Genomic DNA, 18,034 nt, shown 5'->3' with positions numbered 1-18,034 from the left:
GGCGTTGCCAGAAAATTAGTAAGACACCATCTGACTGGGGTGGTCTGGCAGGGTTGGCGGTTTGTTTACATTTTTTGCCGGGACGCCATCAAAATCTGGCAACACTTTTTGGCATGTTTTGTTTGGCTTTTGTTTTTGTTTTGTTTAGTGCATTTCGGGTACTGCACGGTGCAACAAAGATTATTATTTTTTGGAATACCTTTATTAAATATTTATGTAGTTTTAAATAAATAACAGAGTACAAATATAATAAACTTACAAACACATCGCTATTCCTGAAAATTTAAAAAAATTAACCAAAAAAACTAATGATTCAATTTTTACAGAATTAAAATAAAAACTTTAAGAGGTATTCCACTTCAAAATTGGAATAAAATTAGAAAAGTTATGGACTCGAAATTAGTGATCTGTTTAGAAATAGGAGACTCAGTGTCCAGTTACGATCACAACAAATACCGTTGGAAATGCATCTGTTATACATTAAGTTGTGATGAACGTTTCCATCTTTAAGATTCCCTCATGGCGTTGCCACCTTACTGAAGAAACGGTTCTTTTTGCAAAAGCAATCAAAAGTTAAATTTTCATTTTCTTCGCATGAGCATCAATGGTTCTCTTTTACGTATAAGATTAACAAAAGCAACACTCAATATGGCTTCCAATTACCAATTAATGAACATCTTTCCCCACTCTTGGACGGAGGAGGACAAGCTCTCGTTTCCGACAATAAGTAAACCCATTTCGCATGGCGGATTTAGTTTGTCCCCTAATGGACAATTTGAAAGAAACTCGCATAGAATGCACTACATTGTGGTGCCGCCGATCCAACATTTCCCGCTTTCCCTGCGGGATAATGATACTACCAGGAATCAACATAAGATGCCAGAGCTTCTGTTAGACAACATGTTGCAATTCATCGAGTCTTCGCGGTTCTCCTTCCTCAAAGCGATGAACATGCGTGTAGTGGTCGATGCCCACGTTGTCTGCACCAGCGAGGTTCTGGAACTGATTATGTGTGCCCCGTACGAGCACAAGTCGGGATGGTCACTGGGAGTGACCCGCTACCGCAACACCATGTACATCTGCCGTATGGATAGCGTACAGCCCAACGCGTTCGATCAAGACCATCTCAAGCAGGTCATGGAGGAATCCTGGCTTATGACACTACGCAAGCACTGCTTAAAAGGTTTCTGATAACCCCCCTTGGTTCCATAATCTAATGTTTCTTTGCTTCTTTCAGAAAGCGGAACAGGGGCATTAAATAACAAGCGATCTTTAGGAGGTCGCTTTCATGGTGTTTTTTCCTTTGACTTGAATGGCAATCGAATTCTTTTCGATTCACCTGTATTAGCTGAACCAAATCCGAATGAAGGGTAAATCCTTTCAAAAAGCAATAGTTTAAAACATTGTAACTTTTATACTTCCCGAATTTTAGTGGGTCGAACCCTAACTGGGCGGAGTTGCAGATGCGCCTGGTGCACATGAGCCGTCAGGATTGGGCGATCCACAATCGAACTGAGGCACTCAAATGGTGGGTCAAGTGCTTTCTGCTGGGCATCGAAAGCCTTTACATAGCCCATCGCGATGAACACGCTTTCGTGCACAATATCCAAAAGACTTCTGCGCGAGACTTGTGGAAGAGTTGCGTTAGTATACAACTGATATTAAGATTTCGTTATTTTTGATCAAAGTAAACGGAGAACCTTATGAAGATTCAGTTAATAAAAATTTTGTGTTTTCGATTACAGGACCAATTTTGGTCAACCCATGTGTGCGCCAACTTCTTACTGCGTTTTCTGGCCTACATATCCCAAGTCATGGCACCCATCGACTGTCCAAGCACCGTCTACCTTTTTGAATTCGACGCTAAGCAGGGTATATTAGCCTACAAGCCCTACCCTGGCCGCAACCAGTTCACATTTGTGGCTGACTGGTACCGCATGATGCTGGACGAACACGCGGAAGACATATGCACACCGGTTCAAAGATGAATCACAAAACAATGGAAGAAGACTTTCGAATTTTGATGGACAAGTTCCGCAAAGTAAAATACTTTCGGATAAAAGTTGAACCATTAAAAGTAAACTCTCTCTGTTAAAAAGACATTTGTAGATTTAAGGTGTAATAGTTGCTCACTAAGCTAGACAAACGAAATCAAAGTAATATCTTTAAGAAATAAGAACACCATCAAAAGAAAGGTGACAACCTGGTTAACTAATTAAATGAAGAATTAAGTTTATTGCGACATAATCATCAATTTGTGTTCGTTCGCGTTTCATCACTAAGAAATAATTTAATACAATTTTTGCTCAAGTATTGTGGAGAATGCATTCGATTTTACAAAAATATGGAAATGCTAGTTGGCGGCCAGTTCAACCCGGCGTGCAGCTTAGAGCTCGGTCTTCTTGGGCTTGCCGCTGCGGTCGAAGCCCTTCAGTTCTGTGGTCGCCTCCTTGGCGATGTACTTCAGGAAATCATCTACCTCGCGGCCGCCATTGTAGCTCACTGGCTTGTTCTTCGCGTCCTTGGGCAGCCAGAAGAGTGTGGGGAAGCCGCGCACGTTGAACTCCGGCGGCACATCGTTGGCTGTGGCGTCCATCTTAACAATGGCCACCTCCTCGTCTTGCAGCTTTTCAGCCAGCTCCTCGTAGATGGGAGTCAGCTTCTTGCAGTGACCGCACCAGGGGGCGTAGAATTCGATCAACGTATCCTTGCCGTTGTTGATCACAAGCTCGTCGAAGTTCTTGGCCACGGCCACCTTGACAGGGGCGTCATTCGACTCGGGAATGGGCTCGCTCTTGATGTAGGGCTCCAGCTCGTTGCCCAGCAACTTCTCCACAAAGTCCTGCAGGTTCTCCACAGAGAACTCCTCCTTCAGGGCGTACTTGAGATTCTTTTCATCGCGGGCCAGGACCACTGGCTTGTCGCCAACGAAATCGTAGCCGTACTCGTTCAACTCGTGCTGGAAATCGTCCTTGGAGGCGATCGCAAAGTTGATCTGGCCCACAAACTCCTTGGCCACCTTGAGCACACGGTTGCGCCAGTAGTTGGTTCCCTTGGGGTTCTTCTGGTAGTCCACGCTGAAGTAGGCAGTAATCAAGGGGTTCTGGAAGTCCTTGACCGAATCCTGGGTGCGGTGACCCACCAGACCATGGCTGCAGAGCAGAATCATGATTTAAGTTATATATATATTATAAGTAAGGCTAAAGACTACTTACAAGTTCTCCTTAACGAAGGTGGTCAGATCGGATTCAGAGGTGCCTTCGAACTTGATGGTGGAAGACTCGAACTTGTTGCTCAAATGAGGGGCACGAATTAACACAATCTTATCGCTGCGAAGAAAAAAGATTAAATGCAAAGTGTCTCAATTACTTTCAAGTTATCTTTAGAATTTGAATAAAACTTATTCTTTGAAGAACAAGTAAAGAAGCACCCCACATAAGCTTTGCTTGGACAAATTAACAATATCTCAAAGCTATTTATTAACATATTAAAATATATATATAAGGAAAGGGCAGTCTTGGAAGTATATAAATACGAAAGATCAGTCTTGAAATCATCCTCCCACTTACGTTTCGCCCTGCTTGTCGAGGACTTCCTGTTCGCTGGAGTGTCCGAAGCGGTACTTCTCGCGGTTCTTGTCGGCGAACTTCAGGAAGACCTTGGCCAGCTTGGAGTCAATGTCGCTGAAGTAGCCGAACACGGTGGTGTCCTTGGTGTCCAGGAACTTGGTCAGCTCGGCGACGGTGCGGACGTTCTTGGAGGCGGGTCCCACCTGGGCGCGCATGTACTTGGCGATTCCATTGGCTTCGCGCGGTCCATTGTAGTCCTGCGACACCTCGTCCTGACGGAAGATCTTCAGCGTGGGGTAGCCGCTGACGGAGTACTTGCTGCAAGTCTCCTTGCCAGCCTCCGTGCAGTCAACCTTGGCCAGCTTGATTGGTGGATCGTCATCCTTAACGAGCTCTGCCGCCTTGGCGTACTCGGGCTTCAACCGCTTGCAGTGGCCGCACCTTCAAAAATAAGAACAACTCCATTAGGACACGTCACTACGTCGTTTTGGAATCAACACTTTCCGATTCATCATCTGTTATCAAGACAACGGAAAGACAAGTTTCCGAAAAACTAGCTTGTAATTAAAGTTAGGGTGCGGGCTTATCAAGAGCCTTATCGCACCCTCCAAATTTAAGAACAAGTGCCTATTAAGCGCACACCCAAAAAATGTTTCTATGCTGATTAAATAAAACATTTTCCGGAAATTTAATAAGTCTCAGCATATTCACAAATAGCTAAAGTATTTAATGGTATTTTTGTTCTCTGTACACTTTATGTTCGAGTTCTGATAAGGCTTTATGGTGTGGGGATTATAATTTCATGCAGAAGTAGTTCAACAGCTCTATTTGGGGATTTCGAGCGCTAGCACGCCGGCCGGCAAAAAAAAGCAAATTATTTACCCAGCAAGTTCATTGCTCAAGTGTGAGTTTATAGTTTTCCACTGACAATAAAAACATATTTCCTTTAAGTAAGTAAATATAAATAAAACGTAACAAGGTTTAGATCTAGAGAAAAGAGTTTTGGTTCACTTAAAAATTGTATTAAAATTTGTATTAAACTAATTTAGCATGTGTTTACTAAAATAAAATTAGTTAAAATTAAATTTGCATATGTAACAGTGGATTGAAATTTTACCATACTCTATAAGAATTTTTTGTCAATATCTAGAAATAAATAAGCCACATATGAAAAATATTTCTTTGTGATATTGAATTGGTAATTTTGTAGCGATGGCACTAGCAACTGATGTAGGTATAATAAAAGCTTGGGCAAAATACAGAGCAGTAACTAGAGGGAATTATCTACCAACTATCATTATCCAATGGTTAATGAGTCACAAACAGACAAAGCAATTGATGTAAAATGTACCGACTTGGCACCCCGCGCTTAAAATGGCCGACAACACCAATACTTTCAAGTCATCTTTGTGCTTTTTTCCGTTCTTTCGTCTCTTTTTTTTGCCGGCAAACGCTGACGTGTACTTTACGGTTCCGAATCGAAATGCCGGGGATTTAAGGGAATCGAATTAAATGGCAGACGCAACAAGCTGATTTGGCACGAACTGCACACGCAATGCAACAAATAAAGTGTGTAGAATGACCCCCAGCCACGCCCCTCACTCACCAGGGGGCGTAGAACATGACCAGCGTAGTTTCATGCTGCTTCAGGGTGGAAGCAAAGTCGTCGTCGCCCAAATCCAGAACATCCTGCTCTGATCCGGAGGAAATGGCGATTAATCCGAGGAGAAGGACTCCAGCAAGTCGCCACATAGTGATCAGTTTTGTGTAGAACGATATTTCCACGAAAGTGATTCGAATTCGAGTCGGCCGTCAACCGCCTGGCTACTACAACAAAACTGGGGGGACCGGACCGGTTCAATTTTTTTCAACGATTGGGGTTTCTTTTCGCCTTTCTTCGCCACGTCGCTTCTGAATCCGCCGTCGCCAGTCCGAATTCCCTAAAAAATCCAGTTGCGCCGTCCAAAACCTCTTCTTTTACCAACAAAACATGGGTTGCAACCCCGGGTTGAATTCGTTTTTCCATATTTTCGCCACGTTACTTTCTATTGTGCTTCGCCGCAGAATGCCGTGGTATGGGTGGAAATTCTTATGTTTTAATTAGTCATTAACAGTTAAGAAAGATTTTTAATAAAATTAATATCATTAATATTTAAAAATGTTTTTTAATTCTTGTTTTAAGAATACTTCCTATCTGAATTTCTTTTACCTAAGTTAACCAAATGCATAATAAATTTTAATATGATTGTATTTCACAAACAATTGTAATTTTAAGGAGCTTAAAATAGATACAAACTGCATTGAAATATGAATCTTATCTGTATTGTAATATTTATATTATCAGTAATGAAACTAATTTCGCAATTAGCTTAAACTTTTAAAAGCTTCTAAAGACTATTAATATAAAAGGCAAAATAATACCTCACATATGCTCCAGAGAGAATTCAAATGGTAAGTGGATTGATTAAATTTTTAAAATTACAATAGTATTTAAAAATGTATTAAAAAAAATTGTCATTTTCAAAATCAAACAAGCAATCAAAAATTTATTAAATAAAGGTGCTAATAAGTAATTGAAAAAAATAATAACCCAACAAAAGCAACCTCAGAAACTTAATGAGAAAAACATCTTGTTTCCTTTGAAAACAAAAACTCTTGCATTAAACATTTTATCCAATTACTTTAGTTTTTGTAACAGTTGGCGTGGAGGCTTGCGGCTGTATAGCATAAAAATAAAAGTAAAAGAGTTATTTTTGTAATATGTTCATCCTCGGTTGCGAAAAGCGGAAGCGCTGCAGTGGAAACACGGCCTGACGCGATAGTATCGACTGTCTGACAGCCGCACAGTATGGTCATACCGCGCGTCAAACGAGGCTTCCTGCGCTGAGCGCCGCCGAACACTCGTTCACTTTTTTCGAATCCGTCGCCGCTTCGACTTCGTGATTTCCCACTCAGCTTGTTCGAGAGTAAGTTTTCCAATGTGACTTTATAAAAGTGAATTATGCAGCCGCACTGCAGTCAGTAAACAATTAATAAACAAATATGCAGTTTAGACGCCGAATTTTAGCGTATTTCGTGGTGTTTCTGTGTGTGTGTGTGTCCAACTTCTAACGAGGAGTTTGTAAAGTGAAAGGTGGCTGTTGAAAAGCAAACACGTGGCAGTCTGCAAAGGCGAAAAATCCAGCTCGTGTGGCTGCTTCAATACATTACACTTGCTTAGTCATTTTCCGGCTTGTTTAGCCGCCTTTCGCCATGCAATATGGTGTAATTGGTGTGTAATTAACTTGCCACGCCCACGTCCTACAGAGGTCATCCACCAGATGTGCTAATTTGCACGTGAAAAAACGTGGTTTTCTGAGTTCGCCTATAGATTTTTTTCCTCTGTATGTGGCATAGAATTTCAAAATGGCCGACCACGTTGCCTGGTAGTGTGAGTCAAGTGGGCCTAAAAAAAAAAACCTTCCTAGCAACACGCGAAAATGTGGTTTTTCGGCTCTCCAGCCTATTGGCATATCTTGTGAAATTACACCCACCAGACCTTCGTCATTCTTAGGCGATTCGCAAATTGGCCTGAGTCAAAAATGGCTACCGCTGCACTTTAAATTCTTCATTAATTCATTTTTCGCCCCCTCTCTCTTCCAAATCCAAATTGTGCCACCGCGGCGAGATCGCCTGCATTTGTGTAAGTCACACGTACACAAGCCCATCCGCCATTTTTCTCGCTCTCTCTGTCTCCTCTCTTTCTTTTCCTCCGGCCGGCAACAGCGTCACACCACGCACATACACTGACGAATACACGCGCAGCAGATAAGCACATGTGTATTTGCGAATAAAATTTGCTGGAATTTTCCTTTGGACTCTCGATTTAACATGATGATGATTTTTCAGTTCTGCTACTGAAGACATTTGACGAAAGCATAAATACCAAAATCACTGATAAAATCGAGTTTCCATTAGGCTTTTTACTTTTGCACGTTTTTGTAGTCCAACAATTAGTTGCTTCCTCTCTCTTTTACCCTCACCCATACATGCGGCCCCCAACCTAACCTCAAAAAACACGTTTTGCACACCAGTAGAATTTTGAGGTTAGGTTAAGTTCGGGCATGCAAACAGAAGTCGAAAGTACGAATAGGGAATGTACCCTCTAATAGTAGTTTATATAAACTTGTTATCCCACCGAATGCTAACGAATTGTTTTCCCTTTGTTTATTCCAACCTTTCTTGCTCGCCAACCTACCGAAACCCGCAACCCTCCAACATTCCAACACTCGAACAAACCACCACACACAACTGTGCAGCCATCGTGTAATCATCCAACATGGGCAAGGAAAAGATTCACATTAACATTGTCGTGATTGGACACGTCGATTCCGGCAAGTCCACCACCACCGGTCACTTGATCTACAAGTGCGGAGGTATCGACAAGCGTACCATCGAGAAGTTCGAGAAGGAGGCCCAGGAGATGGGCAAGGGCTCCTTCAAGTACGCATGGGTTTTGGATAAGTTGAAGGCCGAGCGCGAGCGTGGTATCACCATTGATATCGCCCTGTGGAAGTTCGAGACTGCCAAGTACTACGTGACCATCATTGATGCCCCCGGACACAGGGATTTCATCAAGAACATGATCACTGGTACCTCGCAGGCCGATTGCGCCGTGCTGATTGTGGCCGCCGGAACTGGTGAGTTCGAGGCCGGTATCTCGAAGAACGGCCAGACCCGCGAGCACGCCCTGCTCGCCTTCACCCTGGGTGTGAAGCAGCTGATCGTTGGTGTCAACAAGATGGACTCGTCCGAGCCCCCATACAGCGAGGCCCGTTATGAGGAAATCAAGAAGGAGGTGTCCTCATACATCAAGAAGATCGGTTACAACCCAGCTGCCGTGGCCTTCGTGCCCATTTCTGGCTGGCACGGCGACAACATGTTGGAACCCTCTACCAACATGAACTGGTTCAAGGGATGGAAGGTGGAGCGCAAGGAGGGCAACGCCGACGGCAAGACCCTGATCGATGCCCTCGACGCTATCCTGCCCCCAGCCCGTCCCACCGACAAGGCCCTGCGTCTGCCCCTGCAGGATGTGTACAAAATCGGCGGTATTGGAACAGTACCCGTGGGCCGTGTGGAGACTGGTGTCCTGAAGCCCGGTACCGTTGTGGTCTTCGCCCCGGCCAACATCACCACTGAGGTCAAGTCCGTGGAGATGCACCACGAGGCCCTGCAGGAGGCCGTTCCCGGAGACAACGTTGGCTTCAACGTCAAGAACGTGTCCGTGAAGGAGCTGCGTCGTGGCTACGTCGCCGGTGACTCCAAGTCGAACCCCCCCAAGGGCGCCGCCGACTTCACCGCCCAGGTCATCGTGCTGAACCACCCTGGTCAGATCGCCAACGGCTACACCCCCGTGCTGGATTGCCACACCGCTCACATTGCTTGCAAGTTCGCTGAGATCAAGGAGAAGGTCGACCGTCGTTCCGGCAAGACCACCGAGGAGAACCCCAAGTTCATCAAGTCTGGCGATGCTGCCATCGTCAACCTGGTGCCCTCCAAGCCTCTGTGCGTGGAGGCCTTCCAGGAGTTCCCTCCTCTGGGTCGTTTCGCTGTGCGTGACATGAGGCAGACCGTGGCTGTCGGTGTCATCAAGGCTGTCAACTTCAAGGACGCTTCCGGTGGCAAGGTCACCAAGGCCGCCGAGAAGGCCACCAAGGGCAAGAAGTAGCTGGTTTGCACTAACTCAAAAGCAACAACAACAAGCAGCAGCAGCAAGCAAGTAACCAACATCAATATGCAGCCAACAACACCACTCAACAATACCAGCAACAGCAAGCACAATAGTAGTCTAGCAACAACACCTGTCCTGCGCAAGATGACCGATAAGATGATGTTCCAGCAGAAGCAAAAGTTTAATTTCTTCCATCGAAAGGAGTTTCGACGGATACGAATGCTAAATGCCGTCGAGGGCGCCTAAAATGGGAAACGATGGATCCCTAGGATGAGTGCACACTGGGAAAAACACATGCATTTATGCATCCACTCCTCCTCCATCCCCCTGTCGATCTTTAGTTTACTACATATGATATGATAAAGAGTTGACTTCGTTATGATATCATATATAGATATCCTCTGTAGCATTTATATATCGTTTAAATTAATCCTTTTACTTTGATATGTATCATTTATCTTACCCTACTTTTGCACACACTACTTTGTACACATGGAAAAGAACCAGAATAGAAGCGATAACTTTATTTACAAAAAATAAAAACCCTATTTTCGTATTTATTTCGTTTTTGCCATCCATGCATTTAAGCACCTTCTTTTTGGTTGTTGCCTTTTGATTTTCAGCGCCTTGATTTGGTTGATCAACACAAGTCCAAGTTCAACTTAACATCGTTGCCACAAAGTACAAAACAAGAGCTAGTTGAAGAGTACAACAACTAAACCGACAACAAATACCTCAATCGTTTGAATAAAGCGAGCATTTGCCACTGAAGAACACAAAGAGTTTAATTGGGGTTGGTGTTATTTGATTTTCATTGAGTGTTTGGATTTTCCAAACAGGAATTCACCTACCGAAATCAAAATATTTTCATTCATCCATAGTCAGTAAACAATTTCTTATTGGGTTACAAATTTTTTTATTCGCTTTAAAAAGCCCCTTACAATTTTGTCTAAGTACCCATGAATAACATTTTGTATTGTTTCCTATGTTTATTAAATACTTTTTCTTTAAAATTTGTAAATTGCATAAAAATGCTTCTAAAAAAGAACCCTACAAATAATCAAATCAGTAATAAATATACTATATTTACATATGCGTATTAACGTTTTTCACGAAAATAATTGAAACAGCGGTGAAAATGTTTTTTGGTGTGATTTAGCTAAAATATAAATTTTGTAACATCAAAAAAGTGGTTTGCAGCCATTGATCACTACTTTTCCAGGACCAACGGTGGATCAACGAAGTCGTGATTTCGTCTATGTGAATGTGTCTTCGTGGATTCTTTGCGCTCCTTGGGATCCTCGTACCTGATCCCCTCCGGCGTGACAATGGCGCTCTTCATCAAGTATTTGCCGAACTTCTGTATCTGCATGTTCGTGATGCTGTCCAGGACCCAGTATGGATCCAGATAGATGCGATCGTCCTCCACGCGCCGCTTGTCCCCTATTATGTACTTAGCCTTAAAGCGGTTCTCGGTCAGGGTGGCTCCGCCCAGCAGGAGCAGCTCCTTCATGTTGTTGAACTGCACGGGTTTGCAGAGTGACGATACATAGAAGGTCTCCATAAAGCGGAACAACTCGCACTTGTAGTGGACTCCAAAGGCCTGCCGTTCAGCGCGGCAAATCTGGAGAACAACAGATTAATATACAGGTGTATCTGGTAAGAGCGAATAACTCACCTCGATGGCCCGCGAGAAGCGGGTCATTTCGTAGGGCTCCTCGTCGACCCATTTTCCGGCACGAATCGATGCCAAAATCCACTGGTAGCTGACGATCCACACGCCACGCATAAGGCCGCGCAGGAGGTTGAGGGTGCGGCGAGGCTCTAGGCTTACCAGGTGGGTGGTGCGCTGGGTCACGGTCGGATCCAGCCGCATGCCGCGCACTTTGCGCAGGGCCTGCGATTGAAGGCGGTTTTCGATTAGGATTTATTACCGCCACGGATATTATTTATTCAACAGTGCGGGAGGCTTTACAAATGAGAAACTTTTCTACCAATCTACCGAGTGTTGTTTATGCTTAATCAATAATTAATATGGGCCATCAAAGAGTTGCGAATATGCTAATTTACAAACTATTACGGTTTAATTACTAATTAGTGGAGTTGGAGAACTGCAGTTCCCACTCAGACTACGAATGTTACAATCAGAGGGTGAAGTCGGCGGTCGTAACTGGTCATTCCGTCGTGCTACCAACCCTTGTGGATGACCTGGATCTGCTCGTGGCGCATGTTAGTGTGCACCAAAGTGCGAACCTTTGTACGTGGCCTTCCCTTTTTCTTGTCGGCTTCTTCCTCTATGGTTGATATGGAATCTTCTTGTTCAACTACGCTGTTCGCAGCTGCTTCCGGAGTCTCAGTATTGTCGTCGGATGCGTCTTTCGGTGCTTCTGCAACGGTTTTAGTAACGGGAGCAGGGACCCACAGTTCCGAAGAGGAGCTTCTTGCTGGAGTCGCTAGCGACCGCCGTCGTTTCTGGACGGATCCCGAGGAGCTTGTCATGCTCAGACGATTCTTTCTACTACTTTTTGGTGGTGATATGACTACCTCGTCGTTTGGATTAAAAAGGCGTCGCCTCTTGGGCTCCTGCGATGGCGTATCCTCCGACTTTTGCTCTTCTAGATCCTTCACTTGGCGACACTCGCCCAGTTCCGCCTCATTGGCCAAGGCAAGTGATCTGCGATGCGACTGGTTAATTCTTTCGATGCTCTCGTTGATCACCTCCATGTCCAGGTTGAAGATAGTACGCCGACGATTCCCGGTGGACTGACCGCTGGGCAGACGCGTGGAGCTAAAGATCGGCGTCAGTGGCTCCTCGATGCTGAACTTGGATGTCTGCGTGGTAACGTTGTTAAGCGATTGTCGGGCTAGCGACATGTTGTCTTCCTGCAGTTCCGAACTGGACGTCGATACGCTGCACCGCCGAGCAGGACTTATGTCCATCAATTCGGAGGTGTAGAGAGTGCCGCGCCTGACCGCTTTGTAGGTAGCTTCCTTCTCCACTGCGGAGATCTCTATCGACTGCTCTAAGCAGTCTGTTTGGTTGGCTATCTTGTTCTCGGTCATTACTACCGAATTTCTGACCTCTTTGATCGGAGCCAGCTCCTCGGTTATTGTTTGAATGGTTTGCTTGTGAGCGGTTTCCTCTGGCTGTTTAGCAGCAGCAAGCAAAGAGCTCCGGCGGCGAGTCATTCTGGGCTCTAAAACTGCCGGCCCAGCTTCCTGTAATGATGAGGTGACAACGCCAATGTGGAGCGAGCTCCGGCGGCGAGTCATTCTCGGTTCCGTTGCGGTAGGAGTGCTGATTTCGGCCACGCAGCTGCGTCGGCGACTAGTGCGCACTGGCGGCGTCATTACCGGAGGAGGTTCCACTGTGCTCCGGCGTGGTCGTGGAGTGATTGATTGAGGGGTATAGTTGCTCGGCTTCTCAGCGAATTGGAGACTCTTCTGGGCTTGTACTTTTTCGCCCACATTGGTATCTCCACTGCCATTAGGCCCATGTGGATAAGAAGCAGACACTGGGGCCAGAGGAGTGTAGCAGCCACTGCTTATTCTGTGTAATTGAAGTTTTTTATTTAGTTGGCAATCACAGAATTAAATGGTTTATTTTAAAACTCACCTGTTCAGAAGTTTGGTGGCTGGAGATTCGATCACCTCATCATCCGAAACTTTGTTGTGGTTAAGGGCCCTAAAAAAGCGGCTGATGTCATTCTGCAAGAATATTAACAACAATAGGTTAAAACATTTGCAAGGCCTAACATATAGATGTATAATAGTTTTTAACTTGATTGAAAAATTATATATTGTATACCCTTCAAATATTGAATGCATTTTTATATAATCTTATTAAACTTATAAAAAAAAAATATTTAAATAAATTCGTTTAATTACCTTTGGCGTTGTTGTTGGAGTTCCTGGTAGTGCTCGCTTACTGGCCGATCCTTGCTCATTTTCCCTGGAGGATGTGGGGGTTGCTTGGCGTTTCTTAGGTCGCTGATTCAACTCCGAATCCGGCTGCATAAACTTAACGCGCTGCAAAGGGATAGCATACTAAATAAATAAGAGTCGGCTTAAGTTTTATGTTGGAGAGCGGCAGTGCATGCCCTTTGGCGTTATTGTTGATGCTGCGGATGCTGCCGACTTTTTGCCCGACTCTGTCAGTCATGTTGACTAGAAAACACTGTTTTATTTGTTTATAACTACGTGATATCTGGCCCGTTGTTTAAATAAAAAACTTTCTTATCTCGTGTACGATGGCTGCCAGGTGGAATGGTTTTAATAAAGTTTTATCGATAGAATTTGCTGAATAATACAAGCTTTAGTTTTATTATTTTTATATTAACATTCAATATCTGTTTTCTTATTTGGCAAAAACATTCGAAAGGAGGCGGGCTTGAAGGTATCGCTTTTGCGAGTGCCGTCGCTAGCACTTACCTGTAATCGATAAGCGCCAGCGATACAACTATCGATAGGAGGGGCTCGAAGCCAGCGGCCCTATAAAAATTGCTTTTTCTGGGGCTGTCAGCTCAGTCAGCGGCTCATTCATCACTTTCCGACGCGCCCCAGTAGATCTAGTAGACTTTTAAATTAACCCGACAGTATTACGCGTCTCCCCAAAACTCCCCCTGCGCACCGAAGCCCGGAAACATTCCACAAAAAGAACGATAAGCAACAAGTGTTCCCGAGATTCCCTTGAAACAAAACTGAATATTCCATTGAAAGTTTGGTTTTTGTTTACCTACAATCAGTGCCCAAGAACGTGGCATATTTCCAGCTGCGGGTAAACAATCGAGCCAGCAATTAAGAAACTTGTTTTCTGTGCACACGCGAATAAATCTTTGGAACGCAATACCAGCCGGTGACGAGCACGGAGAAGATTGAGCCTTCAACATGATTCCCGGCTATGGACCAGTGACCCAGGCTCTGTTGGGCACCCTGCTAACCTGGGGACTCACGGCCGCCGGAGCCGCCCTGGTGATTATCGTCCGGGGCAACCAGCGGAGGTCACTGGACGCCGCCCTGGGATTCGCAGCCGGTGTGATGATTGCAGCCTCCTTCTGGTCCCTGCTCAAGCCGGCCATTGAAATGGCTGAGAGCTCTCATTTATACGGAGTCTACGCCTTCCTGCCCGTTTCGGGGGGCTTCCTGCTGGGCTCGATCTTCGTCTACGGCTGCGACAAACTGATGTCCTACCTGGGCCTTAACAGCACCAACATGATGATCCAAATGACGCAGTCGAGCAAGGACAAGGCAGACATAGCGATCGAGGACTCGAAGAGGAACGGTGGGGCCTCCGACAGGCTGGCCGCCAAGAGCCTGGACAGCTTCTCGGACTGCTTGAGCGTGCAGCACAGCGGGGAGTCGCGGCGGAGGAAGAAGGGCGGCAGCATCAACGAGATGGAGCAGTGCACCTACACGACGCCCGAGGAGCAGCAGCGAGCGGCCGAGGCCCTTTCTCAGTGGAAGAGGATCATGCTCCTGGTGGTGGCCATCACGGTCCACAACATTCCCGAAGGACTGGCCGTAGGTGTGAGCTTCGGCGCCATTGGCTCTACAAACTCCTCGACTTTCGAAAGTGCCCGCAATCTGGCCATTGGAATTGGCATTCAGAATTTCCCCGAGGGACTGGCCGTTAGCTTGCCACTACATGCCGCAGGATTCAGCGTGAAGAGGGCTCTTTGGTACGGACAGCTGTCCGGAATGGTGGAGCCCATCTTTGGCGTGCTGGGCGCAGTGGCCGTGACTTTTGCCAACCTGATCCTGCCCTACGCCCTGTCCTTTGCGGCCGGAGCCATGATCTACATCGTGTCGGACGACATCCTGCCCGAGGCGCATGCCAGCGGAAATGGTACAATTGCCACGTGGGGCACTATCTCCGGATTCCTGATAATGATGTGCCTGGAGGTGGCGCTGTCCTGAGGACCCACCGGCTTGCCTTCGCCCGCCTCGCAGAACCCATAAGCTAGTGTTAACTCAAAGATTCCACAGTACTTAACGAACGAAACCTTCTGCTGGCTTGTAAATAATAGAAGCGGGCTTTGTACAAATCTCAGAACCAGCCCCAAACGAGAATCTAATAATGTAGCGTAGAGTGTAAGTTTTTAGAAAGAAGCTTGACAACGGGCAATGCCACGGTGGCATCCGTGCAATTGTGTATCTGTGCAATGTACTGCTGCATTCCCAGCGAGTTATGTAAATCAATCGTTCGCGGAAAGATTGTAAACAAACGTGCATGTGAATTAGGTTTTAAGTTGTCACCGGCGTCCAGTGACTTGTGTCTTTTTAAACTGTCTAATGTTTAAGCAATAAAACGAAGCGCATTTAAAATCAGCATCTCTCGACAACGCCTTGCTTTGCTTTTCTGGACAGAAACATTTACAGCTTGCGTCGCCCGGACAACTTCCTGGCCTTCGCCGGGGCCCTACGATAGCTGATAAAAGCAAGTAAATTCAATTAGATAACCCGGAGAGGCAACAACACAACTGGTTGACTCGCTGTCAGCCAGTGATAAGTGATAAGAATCTGTCTGACATACAAAAGAGTTCCCAATATTGCGCGTATTCCGTGTTTGAGATACGTGCAATTTCAGACGGCCCGCGGCCCTGCGTTTGTGCCCGCCATTTTCTGGATTAACTAATCATTTCAGATATGTACGAGTGAGTACTCGCACAAGTGCCGCGGGCCGTAGTCCACCCACTGCGATCGTGGTCATCAGCCGAAGTGGTCGATAAGACCCCTTGTAAGTTATCTGTTGTAGAATTTCCATACCTCTTCATTAAGTTGTTTATGCCCACCATAAAATAATAAACACTGGGCCCTCAATGACCCATTAGTTGGGGGCATATCTCAAGTAGAGTTAATGCTTCTGTGCCCGGAAAGCCATAAATTGATAATGCCATCGATTAGACTAATTAAAGGCTTTCCTCCCTTGCGAAAAAAGTTAGTTAGCATCAGCTTGTTTCAACCCGTATCTCAAGTGGAGTTGATGACTTCGTCTGAACCATGTTATGGACATGGAGCTGATAAAGCTTTGAAAACATTGTTGGCCCTAGCAAATTTGAACGATAAAAATGTGCAAGAAGTTTTGATAAGACAAAATCTTACGCTTTTGTCGATTTTGTCCCACAAATTATAGTCAACTTTAGATTCTGGAAAACAATTCAACAAACCAGAAATCAGTCGGAATATACATAATTAAAATTCTTAGTATATAGAAACCCTTTTGAAAATGTATCCCCAATTAAAAAAATAACCACTTACCGGCATCTTGCCAAAGAGCTCTGGATACTCGTACATGCGTATGTTGCTGATGGGAAACTGGCTCGGATCACATATTTTGCGCTGCACCTTGCAGGCTTCAATCCACAAAATAGAGACTACTGGAATGTTCCACTCGGTGGCTTTTTTATACGTTGAAAGCAGGCCATCCTTGAAGACTACGTGTGTGGTGGTGCTACAAGCCAAAACAAAAAGTTTTTAAAAAGGAATTTCTTAAAAAAACAGCTGTAAGCCGTTCTTACCGCGTTAGACGATTATTGACCTGGGCTCCCATCTTGGCAATGATTGTTTTTACGCCCTCCGAGCGATTGTCGTTCCCTGTTCGCACCTCGACGTAAACAACTATGTCCTTGAGCAACTCAGGCAGAGTGGGTGGCTCCTTGGGATTGCGATCCTCCATAGTAATAATGCTCTGTTCGGCAAGAGGCACATCAAAGGTGTTATACGCCGATTTTGTGGGACTCCTTTAAGAAAGTTTTGTAATGTTATTCGAGACTTAGCTATTGATTTATAAATTCTGTTTAGAATTAAAAAATTTCCACCTACTTTAAGGCACGAATGGCGCGCAGACGAAGCGCAGCATTGGGACTGTTGAGATCTTGCTGCAATCGCGCCCACTGACCATCGTGTCTGGTGGGCGTGGCTGCACCGCCCGAAGGAGCAACTCCGGATCCTGCCGTCACTTCCTGCTTGTTTTGGTCATTTTGGAACTCCGTGCGGTGCTGAAGGATCGCCTTGGAAGCGGCCAGCCGTTCCGTAGTCAGCTGGTCGTCTAGCAAAAGTAAACGCAGCTTGTTAGCAAAGTTCGGATCGCTTTTCCACATGGTGATATCTTATATTTTTGTACTGTTTTTGACTACTGTAAATTTTGGGTTAGCTACTTATCCGGAATAAAACTACTGGGTGTGTTAGATCTGTAAAACTGGAAATCACAGCCAACCTGCCAAAGCTTGAGATTTAATTGGCTGGGTGTTCGGCTTCGGCCTGGAGTCCACCGTATTTGAATCGTGCAACGGTCGGCGGATCGGAGACGCCACGGTTTTCTTGGCGGCCGTGGCGGATGTGGAGGAACTGGCCACTATCCCCCCGTAAGTCTTCGTTTTCCACGTGGGATTGCGCAGCAGGAACTTGTCCATGGTCACGGTCTAGGTGCTCCGCACTCTTCCGCTTTTTATTGCACAGAATTCTAAAAACGACGCGCCAATTGAAAATCAAAACCAAACCAGCCAACAAATATGCAGAGCAAGGTTAGTGTGAGACCAGTGTTGGGAAATTTTCATTAGGAAGAACAGGCAGATCAGTCGCTACAATAGCTAAAAATCTGTTAACACTTTTTATAATGTTAACAAATTTTGTATAGCAAGTAAAATCATAAAAACTTAATTGGTTAAATGCCATCAAATTAAGTGTTTCGTTTGTTGATATAAAGAGATATCATTTATTTTGAAATTCAAAACATCCAAAATCTAGATGTAAA

General features: G+C 45.2%; 5 protein-coding genes and 1 non-coding gene across 6 annotated transcripts; 4 read left to right on the top strand and 2 right to left on the bottom strand.

Moving 5' to 3' along the window:
* The first annotated feature begins 558 nt into the window (after positions 1-558).
* Positions 559-2,250, top strand: LOC108093984 (protein cutoff). Its single transcript, XM_017194393.1, has 4 exons — positions 559-1,183; positions 1,238-1,370; positions 1,433-1,643; positions 1,746-2,250. The coding sequence occupies exons 1-4, from the start codon at positions 595-597 to the stop codon at positions 1,986-1,988; spliced, it is 1,176 nt and encodes a 391-aa protein (XP_017049882.1). The 5' UTR covers positions 559-594; the 3' UTR covers positions 1,989-2,250.
* On the bottom strand, positions 2,208-5,465 carry LOC108093983 (protein disulfide-isomerase A3). Its single transcript, XM_017194392.2, has 4 exons — positions 5,176-5,465; positions 3,570-4,010; positions 3,216-3,329; positions 2,208-3,152 (listed from the first exon to the last, which is right to left on the bottom strand). The coding sequence occupies exons 1-4, from the start codon at positions 5,319-5,321 to the stop codon at positions 2,387-2,389; spliced, it is 1,467 nt and encodes a 488-aa protein (XP_017049881.1). The 5' UTR covers positions 5,322-5,465; the 3' UTR covers positions 2,208-2,386.
* A 948-nt stretch (positions 5,466-6,413) lies between these two features.
* On the top strand, positions 6,414-9,838 carry LOC108093750 (elongation factor 1-alpha 1). Its single transcript, XM_017194017.1, has 2 exons — positions 6,414-6,535; positions 7,868-9,838. The coding sequence occupies exon 2, from the start codon at positions 7,888-7,890 to the stop codon at positions 9,277-9,279; it is 1,392 nt and encodes a 463-aa protein (XP_017049506.1). The 5' UTR covers positions 6,414-6,535; positions 7,868-7,887; the 3' UTR covers positions 9,280-9,838.
* LOC122320191 lies at positions 7,435-7,509 on the top strand. The gene has a single exon (XR_006245538.1). It is a non-coding gene; the product is annotated as a small nucleolar RNA snR61/Z1/Z11 (small nucleolar RNA).
* A 509-nt stretch (positions 9,839-10,347) lies between the features above and the next one.
* On the bottom strand, positions 10,348-17,810 carry LOC108093749. Its single transcript, XM_043208262.1, has 9 exons — positions 17,498-17,810; positions 17,104-17,329; positions 16,800-17,021; positions 16,540-16,732; positions 13,171-13,311; positions 12,899-12,990; positions 11,478-12,832; positions 10,961-11,178; positions 10,348-10,906 (listed from the first exon to the last, which is right to left on the bottom strand). Exons 1-9 carry the CDS (start codon positions 17,691-17,693, stop codon positions 10,493-10,495), a joined length of 3,057 nt encoding a protein of 1,018 aa, XP_043064197.1. The 5' UTR covers positions 17,694-17,810; the 3' UTR covers positions 10,348-10,492.
* Positions 13,748-15,612, top strand: LOC108093751 (zinc transporter ZIP11). The gene has a single exon (XM_017194018.2). It carries the CDS (start codon positions 14,170-14,172, stop codon positions 15,196-15,198), a length of 1,029 nt encoding a protein of 342 aa, XP_017049507.1. The 5' UTR covers positions 13,748-14,169; the 3' UTR covers positions 15,199-15,612.
* Positions 17,811-18,034: the final 224 nt, after the last annotated feature.

The sequence above is a fragment of the Drosophila ficusphila genome, unplaced genomic scaffold (genome assembly GCF_018152265.1).
Source record: "Drosophila ficusphila isolate 14025-0441.05 unplaced genomic scaffold, ASM1815226v1 contig_414, whole genome shotgun sequence".
NCBI lineage: Eukaryota > Metazoa > Arthropoda > Insecta > Diptera > Drosophilidae > Drosophila > Drosophila ficusphila.
The sequence above is the reverse complement of the archived record's forward strand: the minus strand, read 5'-3'. Positions and strand labels throughout refer to the sequence as shown.

What these genes read in the sequence shown, in the direction of transcription:
- LOC108093983 (XM_017194392.2), bottom strand. Translation starts at nt 5,321, where the DNA reads ATGTGGCGACTTGCTGGAGTCCTTCTCCTCGGATTAATCGCCATTTCC. An exon ending in GTCATGTTCTACGCCCCCTG is followed by an intron (nt 4,011 to 5,175) that starts GTGAGTGAGGGG and finishes TTATTTTTGAAG; the next exon opens with GTGCGGCCACTGCAAGCGGT. An exon ending in CTCGACAAGCAGGGCGAAAC is followed by an intron (nt 3,330 to 3,569) that starts GTAAGTGGGAGG and finishes TTTTCTTCGCAG; the next exon opens with CGATAAGATTGTGTTAATTC.
- LOC108093750 (XM_017194017.1), top strand. Translation starts at nt 7,888, where the DNA reads ATGGGCAAGGAAAAGATTCACATTAACATTGTCGTGATTGGACACGTC.
- LOC108093984 (XM_017194393.1), top strand. Translation starts at nt 595, where the DNA reads ATGAGCATCAATGGTTCTCTTTTACGTATAAGATTAACAAAAGCAACA. An exon ending in GAACCAAATCCGAATGAAGG is followed by an intron (nt 1,371 to 1,432) that starts GTAAATCCTTTC and finishes CCCGAATTTTAG; the next exon opens with TGGGTCGAACCCTAACTGGG. An exon ending in GAGACTTGTGGAAGAGTTGC is followed by an intron (nt 1,644 to 1,745) that starts GTTAGTATACAA and finishes TTTCGATTACAG; the next exon opens with GACCAATTTTGGTCAACCCA.
- LOC108093751 (XM_017194018.2), top strand. Translation starts at nt 14,170, where the DNA reads ATGATTCCCGGCTATGGACCAGTGACCCAGGCTCTGTTGGGCACCCTG.
- LOC108093749 (XM_043208262.1), bottom strand. Translation starts at nt 17,693, where the DNA reads ATGGACAAGTTCCTGCTGCGCAATCCCACGTGGAAAACGAAGACTTAC. An exon ending in TAAATCTCAAGCTTTGGCAG is followed by an intron (nt 17,330 to 17,497) that starts GTTGGCTGTGAT and finishes TACTTTTGCTAG; the next exon opens with ACGACCAGCTGACTACGGAA. An exon ending in CGCGCCATTCGTGCCTTAAA is followed by an intron (nt 17,022 to 17,103) that starts GTAGGTGGAAAT and finishes ACTTTCTTAAAG; the next exon opens with GAGTCCCACAAAATCGGCGT.